This window comes from Marmota monax, unplaced genomic scaffold (genome assembly GCF_021218885.2).
Source record: "Marmota monax isolate L192 unplaced genomic scaffold, Marmota_monax_Labrador192_F-V1.1 WCK01_AAM20220418_F8-fsc00048, whole genome shotgun sequence".
Classification (NCBI taxonomy): domain Eukaryota; kingdom Metazoa; phylum Chordata; class Mammalia; order Rodentia; family Sciuridae; genus Marmota; species Marmota monax.
This window is the reverse complement of record NW_026694895.1, coordinates 6391393-6414684: the sequence shown is the minus strand read 5'-3', so window position 1 is coordinate 6414684 and position 23292 is coordinate 6391393. Positions and strand designations below refer to the sequence as shown.

General features: G+C 36.1%; 1 protein-coding gene across 1 annotated transcript in view; it reads right to left on the bottom strand.

Annotated features, from left to right (window-relative positions):
• Positions 1-23292, bottom strand: part of Neb (nebulin) — a 202939-nt gene that overhangs the window by 93311 nt on the left and 86336 nt on the right. The window contains exons 65-77 of the mRNA XM_058573519.1: positions 22021-22224; positions 21626-21730; positions 19483-19590; positions 16899-17210; positions 16372-16575; positions 15527-15631; positions 11031-11138; positions 9554-9865; positions 7914-8117; positions 7373-7477; positions 3646-3753; positions 1701-2012; positions 509-712 (exon numbers count right to left, since the gene is read on the bottom strand). Coding sequence (XP_058429502.1) covers positions 509-712; positions 1701-2012; positions 3646-3753; positions 7373-7477; positions 7914-8117; positions 9554-9865; positions 11031-11138; positions 15527-15631; positions 16372-16575; positions 16899-17210; positions 19483-19590; positions 21626-21730; positions 22021-22224 — 2391 coding nt within the window. The remainder of the gene's footprint in view (positions 1-508; positions 713-1700; positions 2013-3645; positions 3754-7372; positions 7478-7913; positions 8118-9553; positions 9866-11030; positions 11139-15526; positions 15632-16371; positions 16576-16898; positions 17211-19482; positions 19591-21625; positions 21731-22020; positions 22225-23292) is intronic.

The window sequence follows — 23292 nt, the reverse complement described above, 5'->3', positions numbered from 1 at the left end:
AAGAATAAACAGATTGATAGAACTCTAGAGGACAAAAGTGATCATCAATCTTATGTAATGAAAGCAGAAATAGCAGCTCATTTGTTAAAGTGGATTTCTACAACCTAAGATGGAAAAGCAACTAATTTGTGTTCTGGCACTACTATGAAACACCATGTTGCTTGGCTTATATTCTTTATTAGATGGATGGAGAAAACCAACAGCTTGAGTCTGCTCTGGGAAAGGTAATGCATTCATGGTATTGCTAGGTCCTGCTCAAGAGGGAATGTGCAGTACTTGGAGCAATTACTTGGGGTTATGTTTTCACAGGCACACAGGGAATTAGAGGGCATGGTTTGAGACAGTGTAGAGATCCAGCCTTCCAGAAGCCAAGCAGATACTTAGGTGAAGGCCTGCATGAGAATCAGGTCCATTCCACCTCCTTTCTCTGATGATCCTTGAGGGCATTTTCTACTCCACAAGCCAAGTTCATTATGACTCTGGCAACAGGAAGCAGCTGAGGACTCACCTTGCTCATTGTGAGGGCATTATTCTTTGCCAGGACAATTTCCGGGGTGTCTGTGATGCATGTGAATTTGAGCTGGTTTGCAGGCTGGCGGTATTTCCTGTCACTCAGGATTTCTCCAGCTCTCTTCACCTTCTCCACCTCAACAGAGCCAATGGGAACCCATCCAATGCCTCTCAGCCACTCAAGATCAGCCTTGTAAATAGCCTGAAAATGAAATAATGCCAAATATTTAGATATTACCTAATGATCCTGGTGCCAGAGCTTGATGTTTCTATTTATTTATGAATGAATGACAGGGTCTAACTGCCCAGGCTAGCCTTGAACTTGTGATCTTCCTGCTTTAGTCTCCCAAATTGCTGGGATTGCAGGCCTGTGCCACCAAACACAGCTCAATCTTGATTAAACATATACAGACAATTTATAATTCTGAGACTTATTTGTGTACGTTTCTAGGAGATCCACAGGACTGCCTTACTTTATTGAGAATAGCTGGTCAAATGCCTTGTCTTTGATAGAAGTCAATATTAGCTGTTTTAAAGACCTATAAAATCTCTTTAATAGTGTTATTTCAGTGACACAAAACCACTTTAAGGAAATTACCACCTCCCTCCTGAAACAAGGTGTTTATTCTCTGATGTGATTCTCCATACATACTTGTGTGGGAATAATACTCTATTAGAATTCAGTGGGTTCCTATCTTATGGACAGTAGCCCTCACAGCCAGCCATGTGATATATGCAAAGGATGAATGCCTGTGATCGACCATTTGTGAATTAATGTGTTTTTTGGGGAACAATAAAATATGGCATTTTTATTCATATGATTCTATGTGCATGCTTCTAAGTCAAAGAATACTCACCTTTTTACTTTAAGTTCCTTCTCTTGTCTTAGGATTTGAGTAAAAATGAATTTTATCCCTTTCATTTTCTTCCCTGAACTTAAATAATTGACTATAGAAGAAATTTTTTTTTCATAAATAAGGGTAACAATTCTTATTGAATATTTTTTGGAAACATTTTTTAAAACAATGACACTATTTTTACTATTCTTCCAAGAGTGACTAGTCAGAGCCTGATCAAAACATGGAACTACAATACTCAAAAGATAGTACTTGAATCTATGGCACAAAATATTTATGAACCCCCTTTTAAGACTTTTAAACACATGGTTGAAGGATGTCAGAGTCACTCACATCACTCTGCAGGTCGTAGGCTTTCCGGGCCTGAATGACATCGTTCTGATCTGGAAGGCAGATCCATTCATGTAGAGGATGCCTATAGTCAATGTCACTCACAAGGATCTGGCATTTCTTGGCCAGCACTACCCCCAGCATGTCCACTGGGCTACTGAACTTGGTCTTCCACTTCTCAAAGTCCTTCTTGTACTCCCGGTCACTCTGGATCTTGGCCACATGGATGGACCACATCATCTTGGGGTCATCCTTAATGTTCCGGGCCCCAATGTGGTGGCCCAGCTGTTTGCGGTAGCCTTCCTTGTACTTGTACTGGAGAAAGAAAAGGAATATTAGTCTAATGATTAAAAATACACACTATTTCTTCATTTTACCCTCTCCCATCATGAGGAGAGAGGTGAATATCATCAGCCCCATTTTATAAAGTAGGAACCTGAAGATCACATCACAAGTAGGGGGCAGGGCTGAGTCTAAAGGGAGAGCTTCTTGTTCCTAATATTTTTCCCTTTTTCTACACTATACTACCTGGTGTACCACTGTACTTCCTTAACAAGTAAAAATAAAACATCTTGTACAACCCAATGGGACATCTACTCCATGTTAGAATGCCTATAATTACAGCTGTTTGTGAGGTCAAGGCAGGAGGATTGCAAGTTTGAGACCAGGCTGAGCAATTTGGTGAGACCCTGTCTCAAAATAAAAAGTAAAAAAGGGTTGAGGATGTATCTCAGTGGTAAAGGGCCTCTGTTTCCAATCCCCAGTAACAAAAAACAAACAAAATGCATGTTTTTTTAAAAAATGTTTAACATTAATAATATTTTAGAACACCTTCCTTATTATTAGAATTGAAAGTGAAGTCCCTGGCCAATGATATATATCACATGTAAATAGTTTATGTGCCACAAGGAAAGATCTCTCTTATTTGACCTGTGAACATTAAACTTTCACCAACAGAGTCACATGCTGGGGTTAAGACTACTTTTAAAATCCAAGAATAACATCAAGATCCAATTTACTATGAGATGATCACAATGTGGGCTTCTCTAGCATAATAGCTGGAAAGTGTTTAAAAATAGAAGGAATGAAGTCCAAAGTACATAAGAATGTAAGTCTGAGGCATGGGCCCTTCCAGAAGTCTGGATCTTGCTCTGGGGAGGCCTGGTACACAGTGGGGTCAAGGATACCCTAAGGAGACGTTTTTCACATGAAGAAAAGGAGCAGAGACAAGAGACAAAAAGGTGCTGCAAAGAAACTTCACTTATTTCACAATTTATTCTTGCTAGGGGCATCTTAGTAAGAGAACATGGAGATATTCATCATTATTCTGCTTTCAGTGTCAAATAATAAATGGGCAGAAGTAGTGTGAAAGAGTTCACATTTATATTGATCAATTTACTTGAGGTATTAATATCTTTAATTTCACAAACCTCTGGGATGTTTGAGCATCTTAGATGCTCAATTCTTCAGGCTCAAAAAAAAATCTATTTTTTACTTTTTTAAGAATATGTTTTTATCAGATGTGGTGGCACACACCTATAATCCCAGCAGTTCAGGAGGCTGAGGCAGGAGGATCATGAATTCAAAGCCAGCCTCAGCAAAAGAGAGGCGCTAAGCAACTCAGTGAGACCCTGTCTCTAAATAAAATACAAAATAGGGCTGGGGATACAGCTCAGGGGTCAAGTGCCTCAAAGTTCAATCTCCTGTATCTCTCTCCCACCAAAGAGAATGTGTCTCTTTCTTGATGGATTAACAGGTACAACTGGTACATTATTTAGTGCCTGATTTCCTTTCCTCCTTTGTCATTTGCAACTTTGTGTGTGTGAGAATCATGAGAGGAAATTGAGATCTGTAAGGACAACTGAAATTCTGGCGAGAAAAATTCTAAAAGCTGCCATTTGTCAACATCTGTGAGTAAGAAATACTTCTTTCAAAACTTTCAACTTACATCACTAGCAATATCTCTTGAAGCCTTGGCTGCTTGGATTGGAATTGCATCCAGCCGCAGGTCACAGCCTTCCTTCCGAGACTCTTCCAAAGCAAGTTTATAGAGTTTCTGTGGAAAAGAGAGTCGTTAGTCATCACTTTTTCATAAAAGATGAAGCTGCTTGTTTTGTTAACTCTTCTATCCTCATTAAACGACTGGAAAAAAATCCACAAAGTCAACTACTCAGGTGGGTTTACAAACTATGCACAAGTTTTAAACTTTGGGATTTTGTTGACTGGTAAATTTCATAAATTTGTTGGTAAATCAGCATTTGGTTGCCAAAATTTTACTTTGATAAACAAGCACATGTGAAAACAACCATTTTCAGTTGTCATCATAAGTAAAGGATGGCCATCTTACTACTAAAGGAGGAAAAAGAATAGGGAGTGTTTAAAAATCCATATTTGATTTTACGAAAACTTCAATTTGTTGCTCTTATTGATTTTTTCATTGCTGTGGACTATCATCAGGTGTAGCTATCTGTGCAAGTACACTAAATGACCAACAGAATATATTAAAGCAGCAAAATAATACAGGGCATAATAACTTCCTGAGTTCCAACCTACTGTCTGCTTATTATAACTGTTGAATAAAACACAGCTGACCACAGTATCCATGAGGGTTTGTTCCACAAACTTCTCTTCTCCTCTGCCAAAATCCTTTGCTGCTCAAGTCCCTCATATAAAATGGCATAGATTTGCAATTAACTTACATCATCCAGGACACTTTAAATCATCTCTAGATTACTTATAACAGCTAATACAATGTAAATACCATGTAAATAGTTGTTGCATTATATTTTTTAGGGAACAAAAACAAAAGAAAAGTCTGTGTATGTTCAGTACAGATGCAATTTTATTTTCTTTTTTTGGTACCAGGTATTGAACCTAGTGGCATTTACTCAATGAGCCACATGCCCATCCCTTTGTTATATTTTTAATTAGATACAGGGTCTCAATAAGTTGCTTAGGGCCTCGATAAGTTGCTGAGGCTGGCTTTGAACCTACGATCCTCCTGCTTCAGCTTCCCAACATGCTGAGATTACAGGCATGGGCCACCATACCCAGCACAGACGCAAATTAAAAAAAAAAAAAACAGTATTGATCCATGATTGTTGAATCTACTGATGTGGAACCTGCAGATATGAGGGGCTGATTGATACACATACTGATATCTGTAGGGGAAAGTTATAACAGTGTGATTACCATTTTTTCCCTCCAAAGTACCCTATTTCTTAATACTTGTGCTCTAACTTTCTCTCCTTTCTGCTGACGTGCCTGGGGCATCCTCTGCTCTCACATATACATTCATTTGCCACAAGCATTATTAAATCAGTTACTTATTATGCTACTAAGTAATGTCATTTCTTCCCTTTGTCACTCAGGCCTTGAAAGCAATAGCTCATCCTTCTTCTTTTCATGCAAGACCCAAACAACAAGGTCTTAAGATCATCATGACCTAAAGCTAGGTCTAATCAACTGGAACCAGAGGAAGGAAGAGAAGACATTTATGTCAGTTTCTTGCATATGTTGGAATTATTTTCTTTGGCATAAACACGTCACATTCTTTTTTTTTATGACAGTTGGCAGAGCTGATCACAGGCTATGCTGTGGGCCAGTGATGAAGCATGATAACCTGGCAATCTTGCTATTATCCCAAAGCCCAGAGCTGCAGCACTGCTGAAAGCATATGATCCTTCTCTCAGTGTTTGGTTCAAAGAAAAAATATCAGTCACTGTGGCAATGATGACAACAATGCCAGGAAAATTCTTTTGATACTAGAAGAGTTTATTTTTCTTCTTTTCTTTTTTTAAGAAATGTGTATACGTATGTCTTAATTTCTCTATGTAGTTGTTTGCTTTCAAACAAGCAAAACACTGACTTTCCTTGGTGTATCTTAAGCTGAAATATTCTCCTTTTCTTGGACTGGACTACCTGAGTCTATTCTCCTATAATTAGGAAAGCATTTTTAAAGTTACTTCTGAAAAGAAATTTTAAGGCTTACACTAAAAACTATTTTGACTGAGACAGAAAAAAAAGAGGGCTGGGGTTGTGGATCAGTGGTAGAGAGCTTGCCTGGCATGTGTGAGGCCCTGGATTGGATCCTCAGCATCGCATATAAATAAATATAAAATAAAAAATCCACTGACAATTAAAAAATGTTTAAAAAAAGAGTGTAATTACTGTTAGGCTATTTCTCCATGAGGCAGCAAAGATTTTCTCCCATTTCGTAGGGTCTCTCTTCCTATTCTTAATTATTTACTGTACAGAAGCTTTTTAATTTGATGCCATCCCATTTACTAACTCTCAGCATTATTTCCTGAGCTTTAGGGTTCCTACGGAAAAAGTCTGTGCCTATATGTTGGAGTGTTCACCTTACATTTTCTTCTAGGAGTGGCATAGTTTCTGGCCTAACTCCAAGGTCTTTGATCCATTTTGAGTTGATTTTGTGTAGGTAAGGGTCTAGTTTTATTCTTCTACATAGGGATAACCAGCACCATTTGTTAACAAGACTGACTTTTCTCCAATGTATATTTTTGGCACTTTTGTCAGGATCAAATGACTGTGGATACATGGGGTTTTCTGTCTTCTATCCTATACCATTGTTCTATGTATGTTTTTAAGCCACTACCATACAGTATAATTTCAAGTCAGGTACTGTGATGCTTCCAATATTGCTTTTATCACTTGGAATTGCTTTGGCTATTCTAGGTCTTTTAGTCTTCCAAATGAATTTTCGAACTTGTTTTCTTCTAGTTCTAGGAAGAATGCCATTGGTATTTTGATGGGAATTGCATAGAATCTGTATATTGCTTTTGGTAGTATGGCCACTTTAACAATATTAATTCTGCCTATCCATGAACATGGGAAGTCTTTCCATCTTCTTGTCTCTTCAGTTTGCTTCTTTGATGTTCTATAGTTCTCACTGTAGAGGTTTTTACCTCCTTGGTTTATTTATTCCTAGGGTTCTTTGTTTTGTTTTGCTTTTGTTTTGAGGCTATTGTGAATGGAATTGTTTTCCTGATCTCTTTCTCAGCTGATTCATTATTGGAATATAGGAAAGCTATTGATTTCTGTATGTGGATTCTGTAACCTGTTACTTAACTGAATTTGTTTATTAGCTCTAGTTGTATTTTGGTGGAGCTATTTCATTCTCCTAAATATAGGATCATATCATCTGCAAACAGTGATAATCTTCCTTTCCTATTTTTATCCCTTTTATTTCCTTCTTCTTCCTTAATTGCTCTGGCAAGAACATCTAGTTCATACACATTCTATTTCCTGATAGGCTGCCCTCCATTATGGACCTACCACATGATGTAAAATTGAACCAAGGGAGAACTCTCTCAATGACAATGTTGGTTTGGAATATGTATAAGTTAGTCAAAACATTTCACTAAGAGCTGGAGGCATGATGGTACAGGCTTCTAATCCCATCCACTTGGGAGGCTGAGGTAGAAAATTGCAGATTTGAGACTTCACAATTTAGCAAGACCCTGTCTCAAAATTTTAAAAAATCTAAAAGCTGGGTATATAGTTCAGTGATTAAGCACTTGCTCACCATACGTGAAGATCTGAGTTCAAACCTCAGTACCAAAAAGAAAAAAAAAGAACAAAACAAAAGGAAACAAAAATATTCCACTAATGAAACAGATACTATAGTTCATCACAGAAACGCAGATACTCACATCACTGTAGTTTATTCGGTTGAGTTTAGCTAGCATGATTTCTGGGGTATCAGGCATGACATGGATTGTTTTCTTGTCATTATCCCAGGCTTCAGTATACAAACGCTTTAAAAGAAAATAAAAAAAATTATTTTGGTGTTCATAAACATTTTTTTCTTTTGATTATATGCCAGTCATCTCTCTTGAATGCAAAGCAGAAACAAAACTTAATAAGCTGTATATAAACTCCTGCTTTTGTTTTTCATTAAAATTCCTTAAATAATTTAACTGTTAAAAAATTTTAACAGTTCTAAAAAGTATGTTTGGGTTGCAGTATTTAAATATCTGTAAAGCATTATGAATATTTTGCAGAACAGTGTTTTTAATATCAGTTTCATGGTTTGAAGTAGCACTGAGCAACCATGGTATGTATTATAGTGAAAAATCATTTTAAAAGGTGTTATAAATCTCATGGTAATCTCTGAAATATAAAAACATATCAGACTTTTTACCTAGTCCTAGGGTAACTTCTCAGCTCTGACAGTGAGGACCAAAGACTCACCTTATTCATATTTAAAGCATTGTTCTTTGCCAGCACCTGCTCCGGTGAGTCAGTTATACTGGTGAATTTCAGGGTGTCTGGACGCTGACGATAGATATTATCACTCAGTATCTCTGTGGCCCTCTTGGCTTTAACCACTTCCAAGGAACCAATTGGAACCCAGCCGATACCTTTCATCCATTCCAGGTCGGACTTATACAAATTCTGAAGATCAATTGATTAAAAAAAAAAAACAAATTTATTAGTTTTTTATCATTTATTAGTGTTTTGACTTCATAGTCACAAAATGGATCATACCAGAGAAATGAAAGGTACTATTCAACAGATAAAGAGGCCAGCATCCTCAATTAGCAGTCACTCGCTCATAAGGATATTCTTTTCCTGATCATTCTTTGGTACAGAGGATTACATTAAGAATGATGATTTTTTTTCAAAAAAAATACATTGTTCTGCCCTTGAGAGAATTACAAGATTTTTTTTTTTCCAGGAGGAATGTTCTTTTAATATTAAAAAAAAAGTGTGGTAATAGGTCCAAATAAAACCACACATTCAGACCAATGGCATGGGATTATTGACACCATAAGCTCTTGCTTTAGTTTTCATCTTTAAAAATGAGGTACATAAAGGGAATGTGGTATTGGGTGTTCATCTAATAAAGTCATTTTATTTTTTACTTTCAATAGGACACACTGAATATTAACAAGTATTAGATGACTTGTTTTGAAAAAAAGTAAGAATGTCTTATTTCCTTATTTCCATCAGGAAATGTTAAGACTTGAATGTTTATTAAAGTGATTTAGTACAACGTACTTTTCTTCCCACTCTCTCCATATTACACTCTAATATCAGTACTCACACACATTTCCACCTCTTTACCCAAAAGTTGATAGTGATATTATTATTATTATTATTATTATTATTATTATTATTATTATTATTTAGTACTAGCAATTGAACATAGGGGTGTTTTACCATTGAGCCACATCCCCATTCCCTTTTACATTTTATTTTGACACAGGGTCTCACAAAGTTGCTTAGGACCTCACTAAGTTGCTGAGACTGACTTTGAACTTGTGATCCTCCCGCCTCAGACTCTGAATTTCTGGGATTACATGAATTTCTGGGATTACCATGTTCGGCTGCTAGTGATCCGTTTATTTATTTATTTATACACACATACATACCAGGGATCAAACCCAGGGTCACTTAACCACTGAGCCACTTCCCCATCCCTTTTTAAGATTTTATTAAGTTACTTAGGGCCTCACTAAGTTGCTGAGACTGGCTTTGAACTCATGATCCTCCTTCCTCAGCCTCCCAAGATGCTGGGATTACAGTTGTGCACCACTGTGCCCAGCTAGTGATTTATTTTTGAGGGTTAAGTTTCATCTAACTCAGACAAAGTATTCCTGAATCACTAGGATATACTCTTGTATAGAATTGATACTATTGATTTCCTCTTATATATAACTTTTAGAGAGGAAAACAAACTATAGTACTTCTAGCTGGAAACTCCTTCAGAGCATTCAACTGCATGTTGTTTGAAATATATAAATTCCAGTCCATTGGCACTAATTGGAACCCACAGACATGTTCCAGATCTGCTTTTGACATACAGAGGCAACAGCAGGGATACTCACATCGCTCTGGAGGTCATAGGCTTTCCGGGCATGAATGATGTCATTCTGGTCAGGCAGGCAGGTCCATTCATGCAGAGGGTGTTTATAGTCCACATCACTGACCAAGGTCTGACATTTCTTGGCCAAAACAATACCAAGCATGTCCACTGGGCTGCTGTACCTTGTCTTGTATTTCTCAAATTCTTTCTTATACTCACGGTCACTCTGCACTTTGGCAATGTGGAGGGACCACATTATCTTGGGATCATCATGGACGGCTCGGGCACCAATGTGGTGACCCAACTGCTTACGGTAGGCTTCTTTGTATTTGTACTGGAAGAGAGAACCCAACATATGAGGAGGTGGCACCAAAGGTGATCCCTGCTATTCTTTCTGTGAAATCCTCAAGTTAACAGGGGGTTTCCTCAAATGAGCTGCTCTGATGCTGCATATGGGCCCACTTAGGTCCAAAGAAGAAGGAGCTACGCTTAAAGTCTCCACAGAAGGACCCCTGACAATTCCTCTATATATGCTGGAGAATTTCTATGGTGTCAAAAGTGATAAAAGATGAACACTGAGTGAGCCCAATTAGAATGACAAGTCATGATAGCACCTTGGAAGTCCTCATGTGAGTCACTCCATCTGAGAGAACAACTGGGGTGCGTGTTTAGCTGGTTTAAAATTTTTATAGAAATTATTTTTTTTAAGAAATTAAACTAAATTTTTATAGAGAAACAGTTTCCTTTTCACAAATAATCCAGAAGGGGTAGTTTAAAAATGGGCAATTTTATTTAATGGACATAGTTTCAGTTTTGCAAGATGAAAAATGATGAAGATCTATGTTCAACAATATGAATACATTGAATGCTGTGCAACTGTATACTTGAAAATGGTTTAGATGGTAAATTTTATGTAGGTTTTGTTTCTTTTCTTTTTTTTTTGCCCACAATTTAAAAATTTTAAAAACCTATAAGAACAAATAATTTTTTTCTACTCTTGGATAAATTTTAAAGATGTCCAGGAACATGTTGTTCTTAAAGTAAAAAAAAAAAAAATTGATCCTGTAGACCCCACAGTATGAAGATTTCTAGCCGCTTTGCTATCCTATGTCCTCCCTCTTGTGGGCTCTCGAGAACTCAGGTAAACCTGCTTCTTTTCTGTCACTTTTGCTTTGGGTGTACCCAGAAGAGAATTCATTAGGTTTTATGAGTAGCTCAACATGTCCAACTGACTTTAAGTGAGGCATTCATTCCTAGCAAGCAAAGAGGAAAAGATGATAGTCAAAGGAACCACATTCCAATCTAGGCTTGGACACTATGAGGGTTGTGACCCTAGGGAAGTCACCTATAGTCTCAAGTCCCAATTTATATGATCATGCATTTGAGGGCATTATGATGGACAATGACTAAAGAGACATCCTGCTATATTCCAAGAACACAATCCCCCATGCAGGCGACTGGCCTAATGGGACCCATGTCAGGACTCGATCAGCTCTTACATCACTGGCAATGTCCCGGGAGGCCTTGGCAGCCACAATGGGAATGGCATCGCTTCGTAAGTCATAGCCTTCTTTCTTGGCTTCTTCCATGGCCTGGCGATAGAGGCTCTGAGGGGAGAGATACAGAACTCACAGTCACTCTGAAACTGTGATTTTTGTCAAAAGAATGGATATAGAACTACACTGGTATATTCAGCTTTAAATTAAAAAAAAAAGACCTCTTTATTTTACCAGTTTTTGAAACAATTAAGTGGAAATTCCACATTCAGCAAATTTTAACATCACAACTTCTCTTTGTACAAATCTTCATAGATTTTTATACATTAAATCAATAGCTCTTAAATGTGTTTATGTTGTTCAGCACTTGCTCTAAATGAAACGACCAAGAAATACTGATTCAGTTCCAAATCTGAATTAAGAATAACTTTACTAGCAGCCAATATGGTTATATAATAATATATCATCACTACTTGAGCATGGTGTCCCTGATAAGAAATGAATGAAGGATGAATTGCTGTTTCTCAATTTCTATGCTAATATTTTCTCTTCTCTTATTTGTGTTAACTGTTGGAAATTGTTAGCGGATGTGGGGATAGAGGGTTCCAAAGATTTATAAGTCAAAAGTACAAAAATGATAAAATTCTTATTTTTTTTCCTTTGAATGGAGAAACCACCACCACCATTCAGCCCTGGCAGGACAGATACACAGAAGGCAAAATGTAGGTGTTCCATGGGAGCACAGTTTGACAACCATACTTTAAATAAATTATCCATACTAATAGTCTTTAGCCATTTTTGTCAGTTTCTTTGTTTACACGAATTTTAATTAATTCTATATCCTCAAAACATGAAATTTAAAACAACTGCTAGTACTGGTATTCAATAAGTCAAAATGAAATGCATTTTGGTAAACTATTTTTAAACATAAAAAGTAAAAATTTATTGGCTCTTTTAACAAGATATTTGTGACTTATCACAGTTTGACTCAAACAGATCTTGTCGGGCACTACTGAATTAAATTGGCAAAGTTTTGTTTTAGTATTCTCTGACAGATAACACAGTACCTACTGGGGCAGATATTCCTTTCTTTCTTTTTCTTCTTTTTATAATTAAATCTTTATATAACAATACTTGGTCGAATATTTAAATGTATGTTTCAATATTTTTAAATGTGCATTTTCCTTTTCGTGAAAAATTTTGAACCTACAGAAAAGTTGTAAGAATGGGAAAAGAAACATCCACAACTAACCACTTCTTTAATATTTGCCATATGTTTGCATTCTCTCCCTCCCTCTTTATGTGTGTATATATTGTGTATATTTTTCTTTTATTATTTTCAATTGTTGAACCAATTAAGAGAAAATTAATTGGTTCTCACAGAATTCACATTCACTCCAAAACTGTAATAAGGTCAAAAGAATGGATATAAAACTTTGGATGAAGAACTACATAGTATATTTATTTAATTTAAAGCTAATGACCTCATGATAACTTTACCTAAAATGCTTCACCATGTATCTCTCTCCAAAGACTAAAAATAGTTTTATATAATCCCAATATATTTATCCAATGCCAGAAATTTAATACTGATGCAATATCATTGTCCAATATATAGGATCATTCAAATTTCAACTATCCCAATAAAATCCTTTATAGAATGTTATTTTTCTCTCCAGAATTAAATTCAAGATCATGAGTTGCATTTTTTTTTTTTTTTGGTCTAGTTTCTCTCCTCACCTTTAAACTGTGCCTTTTTTATTTTAAAGTGAAAGAAGAGTGACTATGAAAAAGGAAATGGAACACCAATCAAGGGCAGGGGCATTCCCAGGCAGGGAGTACATACAGAAGTTGAAGCTTTGTTAACTCCTTGCTTACACTCAGCCATGCAAGCGTGCCCCTTAGAAAACCTTTGTCAAACTCAAAGGTAACTGAGGTTGGAAGGCAGCTCATCCCTATACCCAATACAGAGACACATACTCACATCAGCCTACAATTGAACTATTTAATCTTTCTTTCTCATTTCCTCTATGATAGAGATTTATTGAGTCAGTTAAAGTAGACATAGAAGTAGTAGATGGTTCTGGGAAATGATTTAGAAATCGCTTATGGCTTTAAAGGAAAAACAATGATCTATAATTCTTTTAGATCCTTCTTTCTACCTGACCTTGTTCAACATACTTTTCAATTGTTTAGGCCATGTAAAGACAAAATTTTAAATGTAAGGATAGTTTTTTGAAAGTGTGGCAGAAATAGTTGTTTCATAATTTTCAAATTGAATTAAGAATACTGTACCAATATCTGAATTTTAAATATGATGGAGAAGCATTAATATTTAAATGGCTTAAGGGTCTTAGATGTTATTGTTTGTTTATAACATGGATCAGCAAGATGTGACAGTTTACATTCTTTTTAAGATGAGATTTCATAAGGAAAAGCTAAGTAAAAATAAGAATAAATTTAATATTTTTAAGATAATATACAGAGGGTTAGTTTTTTGTCATTGTTGTTTGTTTGTTTTTAGTTTTAGGTGGACACAATGTTTTTATTTTATTTTTATGTGGTGCTGAGGATGGAATCCAGCGCCTCACGCGTGCTAGGTGAGTGCTCTATCAGTTGAGCCCCAGGCCCAGCCTCAGAGGGTTAGTTTTTTTGAAAATTTTCTAGAAATATTTCTTTTATAACTAAAGAATCAAATACTTTATCTATTATGTTTTTCCATGGTAATGGGGGAAAATGTGCTTAAATCATCTTTTTGCTTTAGATCAAACGGATTTCTTGAATACACCCAACATTCTAAAAAGATGTAGTATTTCAAAGAAGAGAACGCCTTTCATTATCACCAAGGCTACATTTTAAAGTTTGGTAGGTCACTTACCCAAGAGAATTAGAATAGGTAAATGAGAATCTAAGGGAAATGAGTAAGATGTGTTTGCTTTGTTTTATATTTCTGGAGTAAAGTATGGGATGAAATTACCCTTGGTCACAGATTGAGCAGAAGTTCAAGTTCACCACTCCGAAATCTACTTTTGAGAAAACAGTTCTTTCAGAATTAATATATTTTTGCAATCTCAGGAGATCCAGCTGAAATTTTTAGAATTAAAAATAGCCCAATATCCTCTCAGCAACTTTCACTCACCTCAGTAAAAAGGAGAGGTTTGTGAGATGCACTTACAATCTGGGATAGAAGCTAAACTTCATTTGCCTAGCTAAGATAAAGCTCCCAGAGAAGGTAGCCCAACAGAGAAGCTCTGTGGCCAAGAGAAAATGGCTCATTTGAAAATGAGTACAGCCAAGTTCAATCAAATACTTGTGATCACTCTCCTCAGAGTGATTTTTGGACGGTGGGGGAGTCAGGATTTAACCCAGGGGCACTTTACCATTAAGCTACATCTCCAGCCCTTTTTTATTTTGAGACAGGGACTCAGTAAGTTGCTGAGGCTAGCTTAGAACTTTCAATCCTCCTGACTCAGCCTCCTAAGTCTCTGGGATTACAGACATCTGCAACCGCACCCAGCTCAGGTCTGTTTTATGATGCTGGAGGAAGTGAAGTCATATCCACTTCATTTTACTAGTCCTGTTATTTGATATAAACATGCCTCCTTTTTAGCTTTATATAATTATAGACTAAAGAATAATAAAAATAATTCTTCATCTGGTAAAGGTAAAATAATTATCTCAATCAAGTCTTGAGACTAACTGTTTAAATTTTCCAGTGATCTCAAACTGAAAAGTTTGTCTTCATGTTTTTTTTTTAAATATACTTAACCATATAAGAAATCAGTATTCTTGAATCAACCAGATTAATTCTTGACTTAGGCAAGAGCAATTGAGCAAAAGACTATGCAACAGGATTTCAGAACTGAAAGATGTGTGATTACAAGTTTAGCAAGGCTGGAGTAGCTCATGAAAGAATGTAGTTTATTATCCTCAGGCAATTTTGAAATGGGTGAGTTTGAGAATTCTCATTTCACTTCTTATAAATAAATGTCATCATTTTGAGCATGTCATATGTCCAATTTTCAGGTGATATTAGAGTAAAGGAGAGAAATTCAAGCTTATGAATTAAGCAATTATTTTATACCTGGCTTTACACTGGGCATTTATATAGCTTACCTCATTGAGTCACCACAAAAAAATTTCAAGATAGGGATTTTTATCCCATTTTACAGGTAAAATAAACAAAACCCAATAAACATGCAAAACAAATTTTGAAGGAAGTTCTAATTTGATAAATAGCAATAATTATTTTAAATAAAACTTAATATTTCAGACATTAATAGTTGAGTATGAGGATTTTTCCCTCCTGAGATATTTTGTGCTTATTTATTTTTCTATCTACCTATTTTATAATGATATGTACAGTCAAGGTAGGATAATGAGCATAAAATACAATACTGAACTAATTAGCCTGCTTGGTGATTAATTCATAATATGACATTTCTATATCAGCAAAAACCAATGTGTTCAGAGGAAGAAAATAAAACAAATGGTCTCACCTCACTATAATTTATTTTATTTTGTCTTGCCAGCATAATTTCAGGTGTATCAGGCATAATATGGACTTGGGTCTTATCTTTGTCCCAGGCTTCTGTGTATAAACGCTGTGAAGGATAAAAAGGTTGATGAATTAGAAAAACAAAGTTTTTTTTTTTTTTTGTAAATGGTTTTCATTTAAGAGATAGTGATAAAACTTAAAGCCAGTCTCCCTGGTATCTCAACAATGTACAGTATGTTAACACCCTTCAACCTCTTTGGTTTTACAGAGTATTCATTATAACTAAATATAAATGTATACATAAATACCATTAACACACACGTTACCAGGTTCCCCACACTCCAATTAAATTAAAATTAGGCATTTCCCAAGTATATGTACACATCTGTGTGTGACTATATTATATTCTTCCTACGGTTTTGTTTTTCTTCATTTATTAATTGCAAATGTGCCTGAGTATGTCATGTTTAGAATTTCTTTTAATGAATGATATAAATATTTGCATCTAATTTATCTTCTTTATGTTTACCTGGGTAGGCACCCAGCAAAATAGGAATTTTATTAGAAGGTTATATACCAAACAATATATAACCTCATCAACTTCAAAGAATTTGAACCCCCAAACAGCTGTCCCATTTTTAACTCTATTTTATGAGTAATATCAAAGCAGAATTCCTATCATATATATGTGGGATTCTTATATAAGAGAATACAAAACTCAAACACATCACTATAGTTTGGATAGTAATTTAATTGGATAAAACAAAAAAAAAGATCAACTTAAAAATCATAGGTATTCTAAATGACATTCCATCCTGTTCATTTCCCCTCAAATTGGGGGCTCACCTTGTTCATGTTGATGGCATTGTTCTTGGCCAGCACCTGCTCCAGAGAATCTGTCACACTGGTGAACTTCAGCTTGTCTGGAGGCTGGCGGTAGATGTTATCACTCAGTATCTCTGCAGCTCTCTTGCACTTGACCACATCCACAGACCCAATGGGGACCCAGCCAATGCCTCTTAACCACTGGAGATCAGACTTATAAACATTCTGAAGAAATCAAACACATAAGCAAGTATTATTAAAGTTGTTATGACACTTGATTTCCAAAGCCAGAGGGGCAGGGGAGAAACACAGAAAAACATTGGTATATAAAATTTTATATCTCTATCTGTTAAAATATAAAGGAAAATTAGAGACATTTTATGGTATTATATAATCTATTTTTAAAAAAGTAATGGACACTTGAAAAAATGAGGAACAGAGACAAAAAACATCATCCTCCAAGGTTTCTATCAAATATGAGAACTTTGTCTACGTGTTAATATGCATTGCTCCCATAAATGCAGTTACCATGGCTCTCAGACACTCACATCGCTCTGGAGGTCATAGGCCTGCCGAGCATGGATGACATCATTCTGGTCAGGCAGGCATGTCCACTGGTGGAGGTAGTTTCTGTAGTCCACGTCACTCACTAAGGTCTGGCACTTCTTGGCCAGCACCACCCCCAGCATGTCCACTGGGCTGCTGAACTTGGTCTTCCACTTCTCAAAGTCCTTCTTGTACTCCCTGTCACTCTGGATTTTGGCCACGTGCATGGACCACATCATCTTGGGGTCATCTTTAATATTCCGGGCTCCAATGTGGTGGCCCAGCTGTTTGCGGTAACCATCTTTGTATTTGTACTGAAATAAAAATGGTGGTTTCAAAAATAAAAATGAGAAGAAACTTTTTAGTTTGAGTTTATCCCATTTATTGTTTCTTGATTTTAATTTTTGTGCCAAAGGAGTCTTATTAAGGAAGCAAATCTTGGGAGCAAATCTTTACTCCTCACACATCAGATAGAGCACTAATCTCTAAGGTATATAAAGAACTCAAAAAGCTAAGAATCAAAAAAACAAATAATCCAATCAATAAATGGGCCAAGTACCTGAAGAGACACTTCTCAGAAGATGATATACAATCAATCAACAAATGTATGAAAAATGTTCATCATTGCTAGCAATTAGAAAAATGCAAATCAAACTACTCTAAGATTTCATCTCACTTCAGTCAGAATGGCAGCTATTGTCAATACAAATAATAATAAGTGTTTGTGAGGATGTGGGGGAAAAGGTACACTCCTACACTGCTGGTAGGACTGCAAATTGGTGCATCCAATGTGGAAAGCAGTCTGGAGATTTCTTGGAAAACTGGGAATGGAACTACCATTTAATCCAGCTATCCCTCTCCTCGGTCTATACCCAAAGGACTTAAAAATAGCATACTACAGGGACACAGCCACATCAATGTTCATAGTAGCACAATTCACAATAGATAAACTGTGGAACCAACCTAGATGCCCTTCAATAGATGAATGAATAAAAAAAAATGTGGCATATATACAAAATGGAATTTTGTTCAGCAATAAAAGACAATAAAATCATGGCATTTGCAGGTAAATGGATGGAGTTAGAGAAGATAATGCTAAGTGAAGTTAGCCAATCCCACAAAAACAAATGCCAAATGCTTTCTCCAATATAAAGAGGCTGATTCATAGTGGGGTAGGGAGAGGGAGCATGGGAGGAATAGACAAACTCTAGATAGGGCAGAAGGGTGGAAGGGGAAAGGAGGGGGCAAGAGGTTAGAAATGATGGTGCAATGTGACATCATTATCCAAAGTACATGTATGAAGACATGAATTGGTGTGAATATACTTTGTATCCAACCAAGAGATATGAAAAATTGTGCTCTATATGTGGAATAAGAATTATAATGCATTCTGCTGTCATATAAATAAAAAAATTAACTCAAAAAATAAAAATAAATAAAATGAATAGAAAGTGTTAAAAGTCTCATTAATTTAAAACATTGTTATTTTAAAATTTATAATTCTTGCAAAAAAAATGAAATTATCTGCACATCAACTTAACTCCTTATCCTAAGCTGATTAAACTTCATAGCACTAGTCTAAATGGGAAGACAGGCTGAAATACACAGTCCCATGGTTTGCAGACATTTAGTTCCTAGAAATTAAAGTGGCGACACTTTTCAGAAGATTAATCTGTATTGTTCACTGCCTTTTGTCATCTTGGTCTAGTGACATCACTAACCTGGAAATCTCACGTGGAACTTTGAGAATGCTAATCCTAAATCCACATTTTCTCTTTCCCCCAACACATTCTCTGCCCCTCTAAAATCTGGCTCTGATGACTTTTGTTGGGTCACTTGGCTCCCTGAGATGGACTGGATTGTGTCTGCCCTGCTGTGTCGAAGATAACTGGCTGAGGTTTGTTTGGGATCCCTCAAGTGGAAAAATGAACTATAAATGAGCAAGAAAACATCTTGATGGTTTTGGCAAGGGCTGACTCTGGGTATTTTCTATCTACTTTAGGCAACAACATCACACAAATTCTAGTACCTATTTACAAAAGTCTAAATTCTCTTCCAAGGGACCTATTTCCTTCAGAGAGCAACAGGTTCATCTTTTGGTTGTTTGTCTTTTTAGTTTTCATTGGAAAATAATTCAAAAGGAAGCACTTAAAATAATTTTCAAAGAAAGAGTTGGCAAAACTACAGAGCAGGCCTGAGGAAAGGTGCATTTTCCCAGACCAGGCTGTGTACCTGGTGTTCACCTGCTATTGAACCAAGGATGTAACCAAGTGATTTCTCTTCTAGCATTTTCTGAATTATGTCAGGATTACATGCTCAAACTGTAAAGATGAATTTCTCATAATTATAAAAAACTGTGGATTCTGATTCAATTTTATACTAAAGTTTAGGATAACTCTTTCCCCCTGGGACCTGGACATTAAAGACTTTTGAAGTTAAAAAGAAATATTTTCAAATTAAAAAATGCTTTAGAAGCATTAGTCAATCAGTGTTCAGTAAGACATCTGGATGCAACGTCATGTATTAATAGTGAGTCAGTCTCCCCTCCCCATCCTTCCACATAAATATCTGGGTACTGCTACTTACATCACTGGCGATATCTCTGGAGGCCTTGGCTGCCACAATTGGGATGGCGTCAATTCGCAAGTCATAGCCTTTCTGCTTTGCTTCTTCATTGGCAAGTTTATACAGGGTCTGTAGAAAGAAAGTCAAAGAATTAAAACAAAAGGTTTGACAGCAACAATTTGGATATTATCAAGTAATTTACACCAAATACTTTTTTTTAACCTTTATTTTATTTATTTATTTTTATGTGGTGCTGAGGATCAAACCCAGGGCCTCACACGTGCTAGGCGCTCTACCACTGAGCCACAACTCCAGCCCTATACCATATACTTTTTAAAAAACTAGAAAATGACAACAATCTAAGTTTCCAGCAAATAAATTATATTCTACCCCCAAAACTAGATAGTGTTAGAAATACATGAGATATAATAATGGGTATTAATATAGATTGATATATTCATCTATTATATTTATAGCATTTCAGATTAAATACATTATTTGCAGATTGTAATATTAATGATATACATATCAATACATGAATATAATCTATATATATTGATAGAGCATCAATTCATATATACTACTAAGTGTAAAATAAATGGAAGGAATAATGTGTTTAATGTCATTAATTTATAAATAAAATATATACACTTTTGTTCATTTATTACTTAAAATTTTGTAACAATCATAATATTTTATAATGTTTAGAAAGTAAATCAGAAAGAAAGAGTAACTTAACTTAAAACATAGTTAACCTGACTATAATCTCAACTTTAAGATTCTAAATTTTGGTTTTATGGTATTAGTAAAATATATGTCTATAAAATTATATTTTAGGGACTGGGATTGTGATTGTAGCTTAGTGGTAGAGTGCTCGCCTAAGCATGTGCGAGGACCTGGGTCCAATCCCTAGCACCACATAAAAGTAAAATAAATAAATAATTAAATAAAGGTATTGTGTCCATCTACAACTAAAAATATTTTTTAAAAATTATATTTTATGGGCTGGGGTTGTGGCTCAGCAGAGTGCTCGCCTCGCACGTGCAAGACCCTGGGTTCCATCCTCAGCACCACATAAAAAAATAAATAAGTGAAATAAAGGTATTGTGTCCAACTGCAACTAAAAAGTAAATATTTTTTAAAAATTATATTTTACTTTATAAAAAATCAGTAGGCTGTGTTGTTGATGGAGAATGCTTCTTTCCACATTTGAGGTTTTCTTTCTAGACAAGAAGTTCAATTACTTAACTCTGGCCTTTCTCTGTCCCTTTACTCTCTTACCTAGAGAGGTGCAGGGATTTACTGATTTTTGTGATTGGTGGGGATGGGATTAGTGGGCATGCTCAGTCAGCTTTCTCTTTCTCCAAGGAACTAGCCTAGTGCCCTCTAAGCAGGGGCTCACCTCTGAGACGACAGGCACATTACCCGTTTCCAGGGTGCCAGTGCCCTGGTAGGGAAACCAGTTCCCACATTCAGTTAGCTGGCTTGTTCGACTGTCATAAATATGTGTCTTTTGACCTAACTTTAGTAGTTAAAAGAAAAATAGTGACACTTGACTGCTATTTCTACCCTATAGTTTTAGTTCTCAATTTTTTTTAGGACCCCAGTGGGGAAGAGGTACATATTACTAGAGTCCTCTTTGGTAGGGTTGCCAGGTTTAGCAAATAAAAATATCACACACCCAACTGAACTTGAATTTCAGGCAAAAACAAAGAATATTTTAGTGTAAGTAGTAGGCCAGGGCTGGGGTTGTGGCTCTGTGGCAGAGTGCTTGCCTCGCACATGGGAGGAACTGGATTCAATTCTCAGCACTACATAAAAATAAAACAAAATAAAGATACTGTATCCATGTGTAAAACAAAAATAGTGATCCAGTGTTTTATAAGGCGATTCTACTTCTTAGAAATGCCCAAAAGACTGCTCAGAGCTACTAACCACCCTGGAATAGCCATGAACTGAAAAAAACAATGTAATTTCATTTGTCCAGAATCCCATGAAATAGCATATTCAACCCAGAGAGGAAATGTTGGATGGGCTGCGTATTCATAAGAAAGCTCGCATGCATCCTTATAGCTGAGGCCCAAGAATCTCCCTGAAACTAAATGTAGAAACCCCAACAATGACAGCAACAGAATAAATGCAGCACCACAGGGTTTGCCCCCACCTCACTGTAGTTGATTTTGTTCTGTCTCGCCAACATGATCTCGGGTGTATCAGGCATTATGTGAACCTGAGTCTTGTCTTTGTCCCAGGCCTCTGTGTATAAACGCTATAAAAGAAGATAAGGTATTGGTTGAAAACATTTGAGACAGAAATTACAAAAAGCCCAATTAAAACAGGGTTATTATTGACCTGTATTTTGTTGGAGGTTTGAGACTGCTAGTTATTGAGGACAAAACTAGAAATAGAGATTATTTAGAGGATTTCGAGTATGTAATTTAAAAGATAAATATGACCCTACTCTTCCATGAATAATTTTTAATCTGCTCTTCATTGAAATATCATAACATCTCTTGGCATCTTAGAAAGTCTTGAAAGTCTGAGGCATCCAGTGCTCACCTTGTTCATGTTGAGGGCATTGTTCTTGGCCAGCACCTGCTCCAGAGAATCTGTCACGCTGGTGAACTTCAGCTTGTCTGGAGGCTGGCGGTAGATGTTATCACTCAGGATCTCTGCAGCTTTCTTGCACTTGACCACATCCAGAGACCCAATGGGAACCCAGCCGATGCCTCTCAGCCACTGGAGATCAGACTTATAAATATTCTGAGAAAAGAAAAAGAAAATGCAGAAACTCTTCATCAGGACCAAAATATTTAGGGCATATATGCAAATGGTATCAGTAATAAAGTATGATTCCATATTTTTAAATAGTAAACAAGCTCACTGTAGCAGACAGACTAAAAGAAGAAATATGCTCTAAATTGACCCAGAAATGTCTCCGAGCCATAATAATGGGTTGTCAAATACTTCAGCTTGTTAGGAGAGGCATGATCCCAACTAATATCTTCTCTCAGTCAGTTCAGTGAACACTGTTATATAAAATATCAACGAGCACAGGAAAGAATGCGACCTTAGAGGGAGAGAAGCCACACATGTCCAGAAACATGCCAATAAATCAGTGTTAGGCCTTGGCAAATGAAACTCTCTGCAACTATCAAAAGCTTCATTTTCTAAGAATATTGATAATACATAGAAATGTTAATATAATACTAAATGAATAAGTAATGCAGGAAACAATGAGAGTAGATGAATTACAGATGCAAGAATAGACTTTTTTAGTGGTTAGATCAAGCTGGATTATTATTGTCTTCTATGTCCCTTTTCTAATAACTTGAAATAGCTGTAATACTCTTTTGAAAAGAGAGAGGGGAAGTATTATACAATAATGATGTAGTACCCCTGATGCCCCAAGACAGACCTTTGATGACTTCAATATTATCTGAGATTCGGGACAGTAAATGACCATATCATTGGCCCAGGGTTCCAGTTCCTGCCTCACCAAGCTCTCAGGATAGGAATCACTGACTCTTATCCTGAGTTATCTTGCCATATCTTTCTCACTTCATTTTTAGTCTTTTTCTCTGCTAAAGACTTTTATGTCCTCCGTAGGTATTCATAACTACTTTTCAACAATGGTATTGGACCTCTGCTCAATTGATTGGAAAGAGTTCACCTATAATAGCTAAGCAGAAAATACAAACTGGTATTCTGCATACAAAAAGCCTATTGGAATTGTTCTGTGCTGACTAGTTGTCCCCCACCCTCAATAATAACAGCAAGAATGAAAACAATAACATTTTATACCTTTAGAGTGCCTTTTAACTTTCAAAT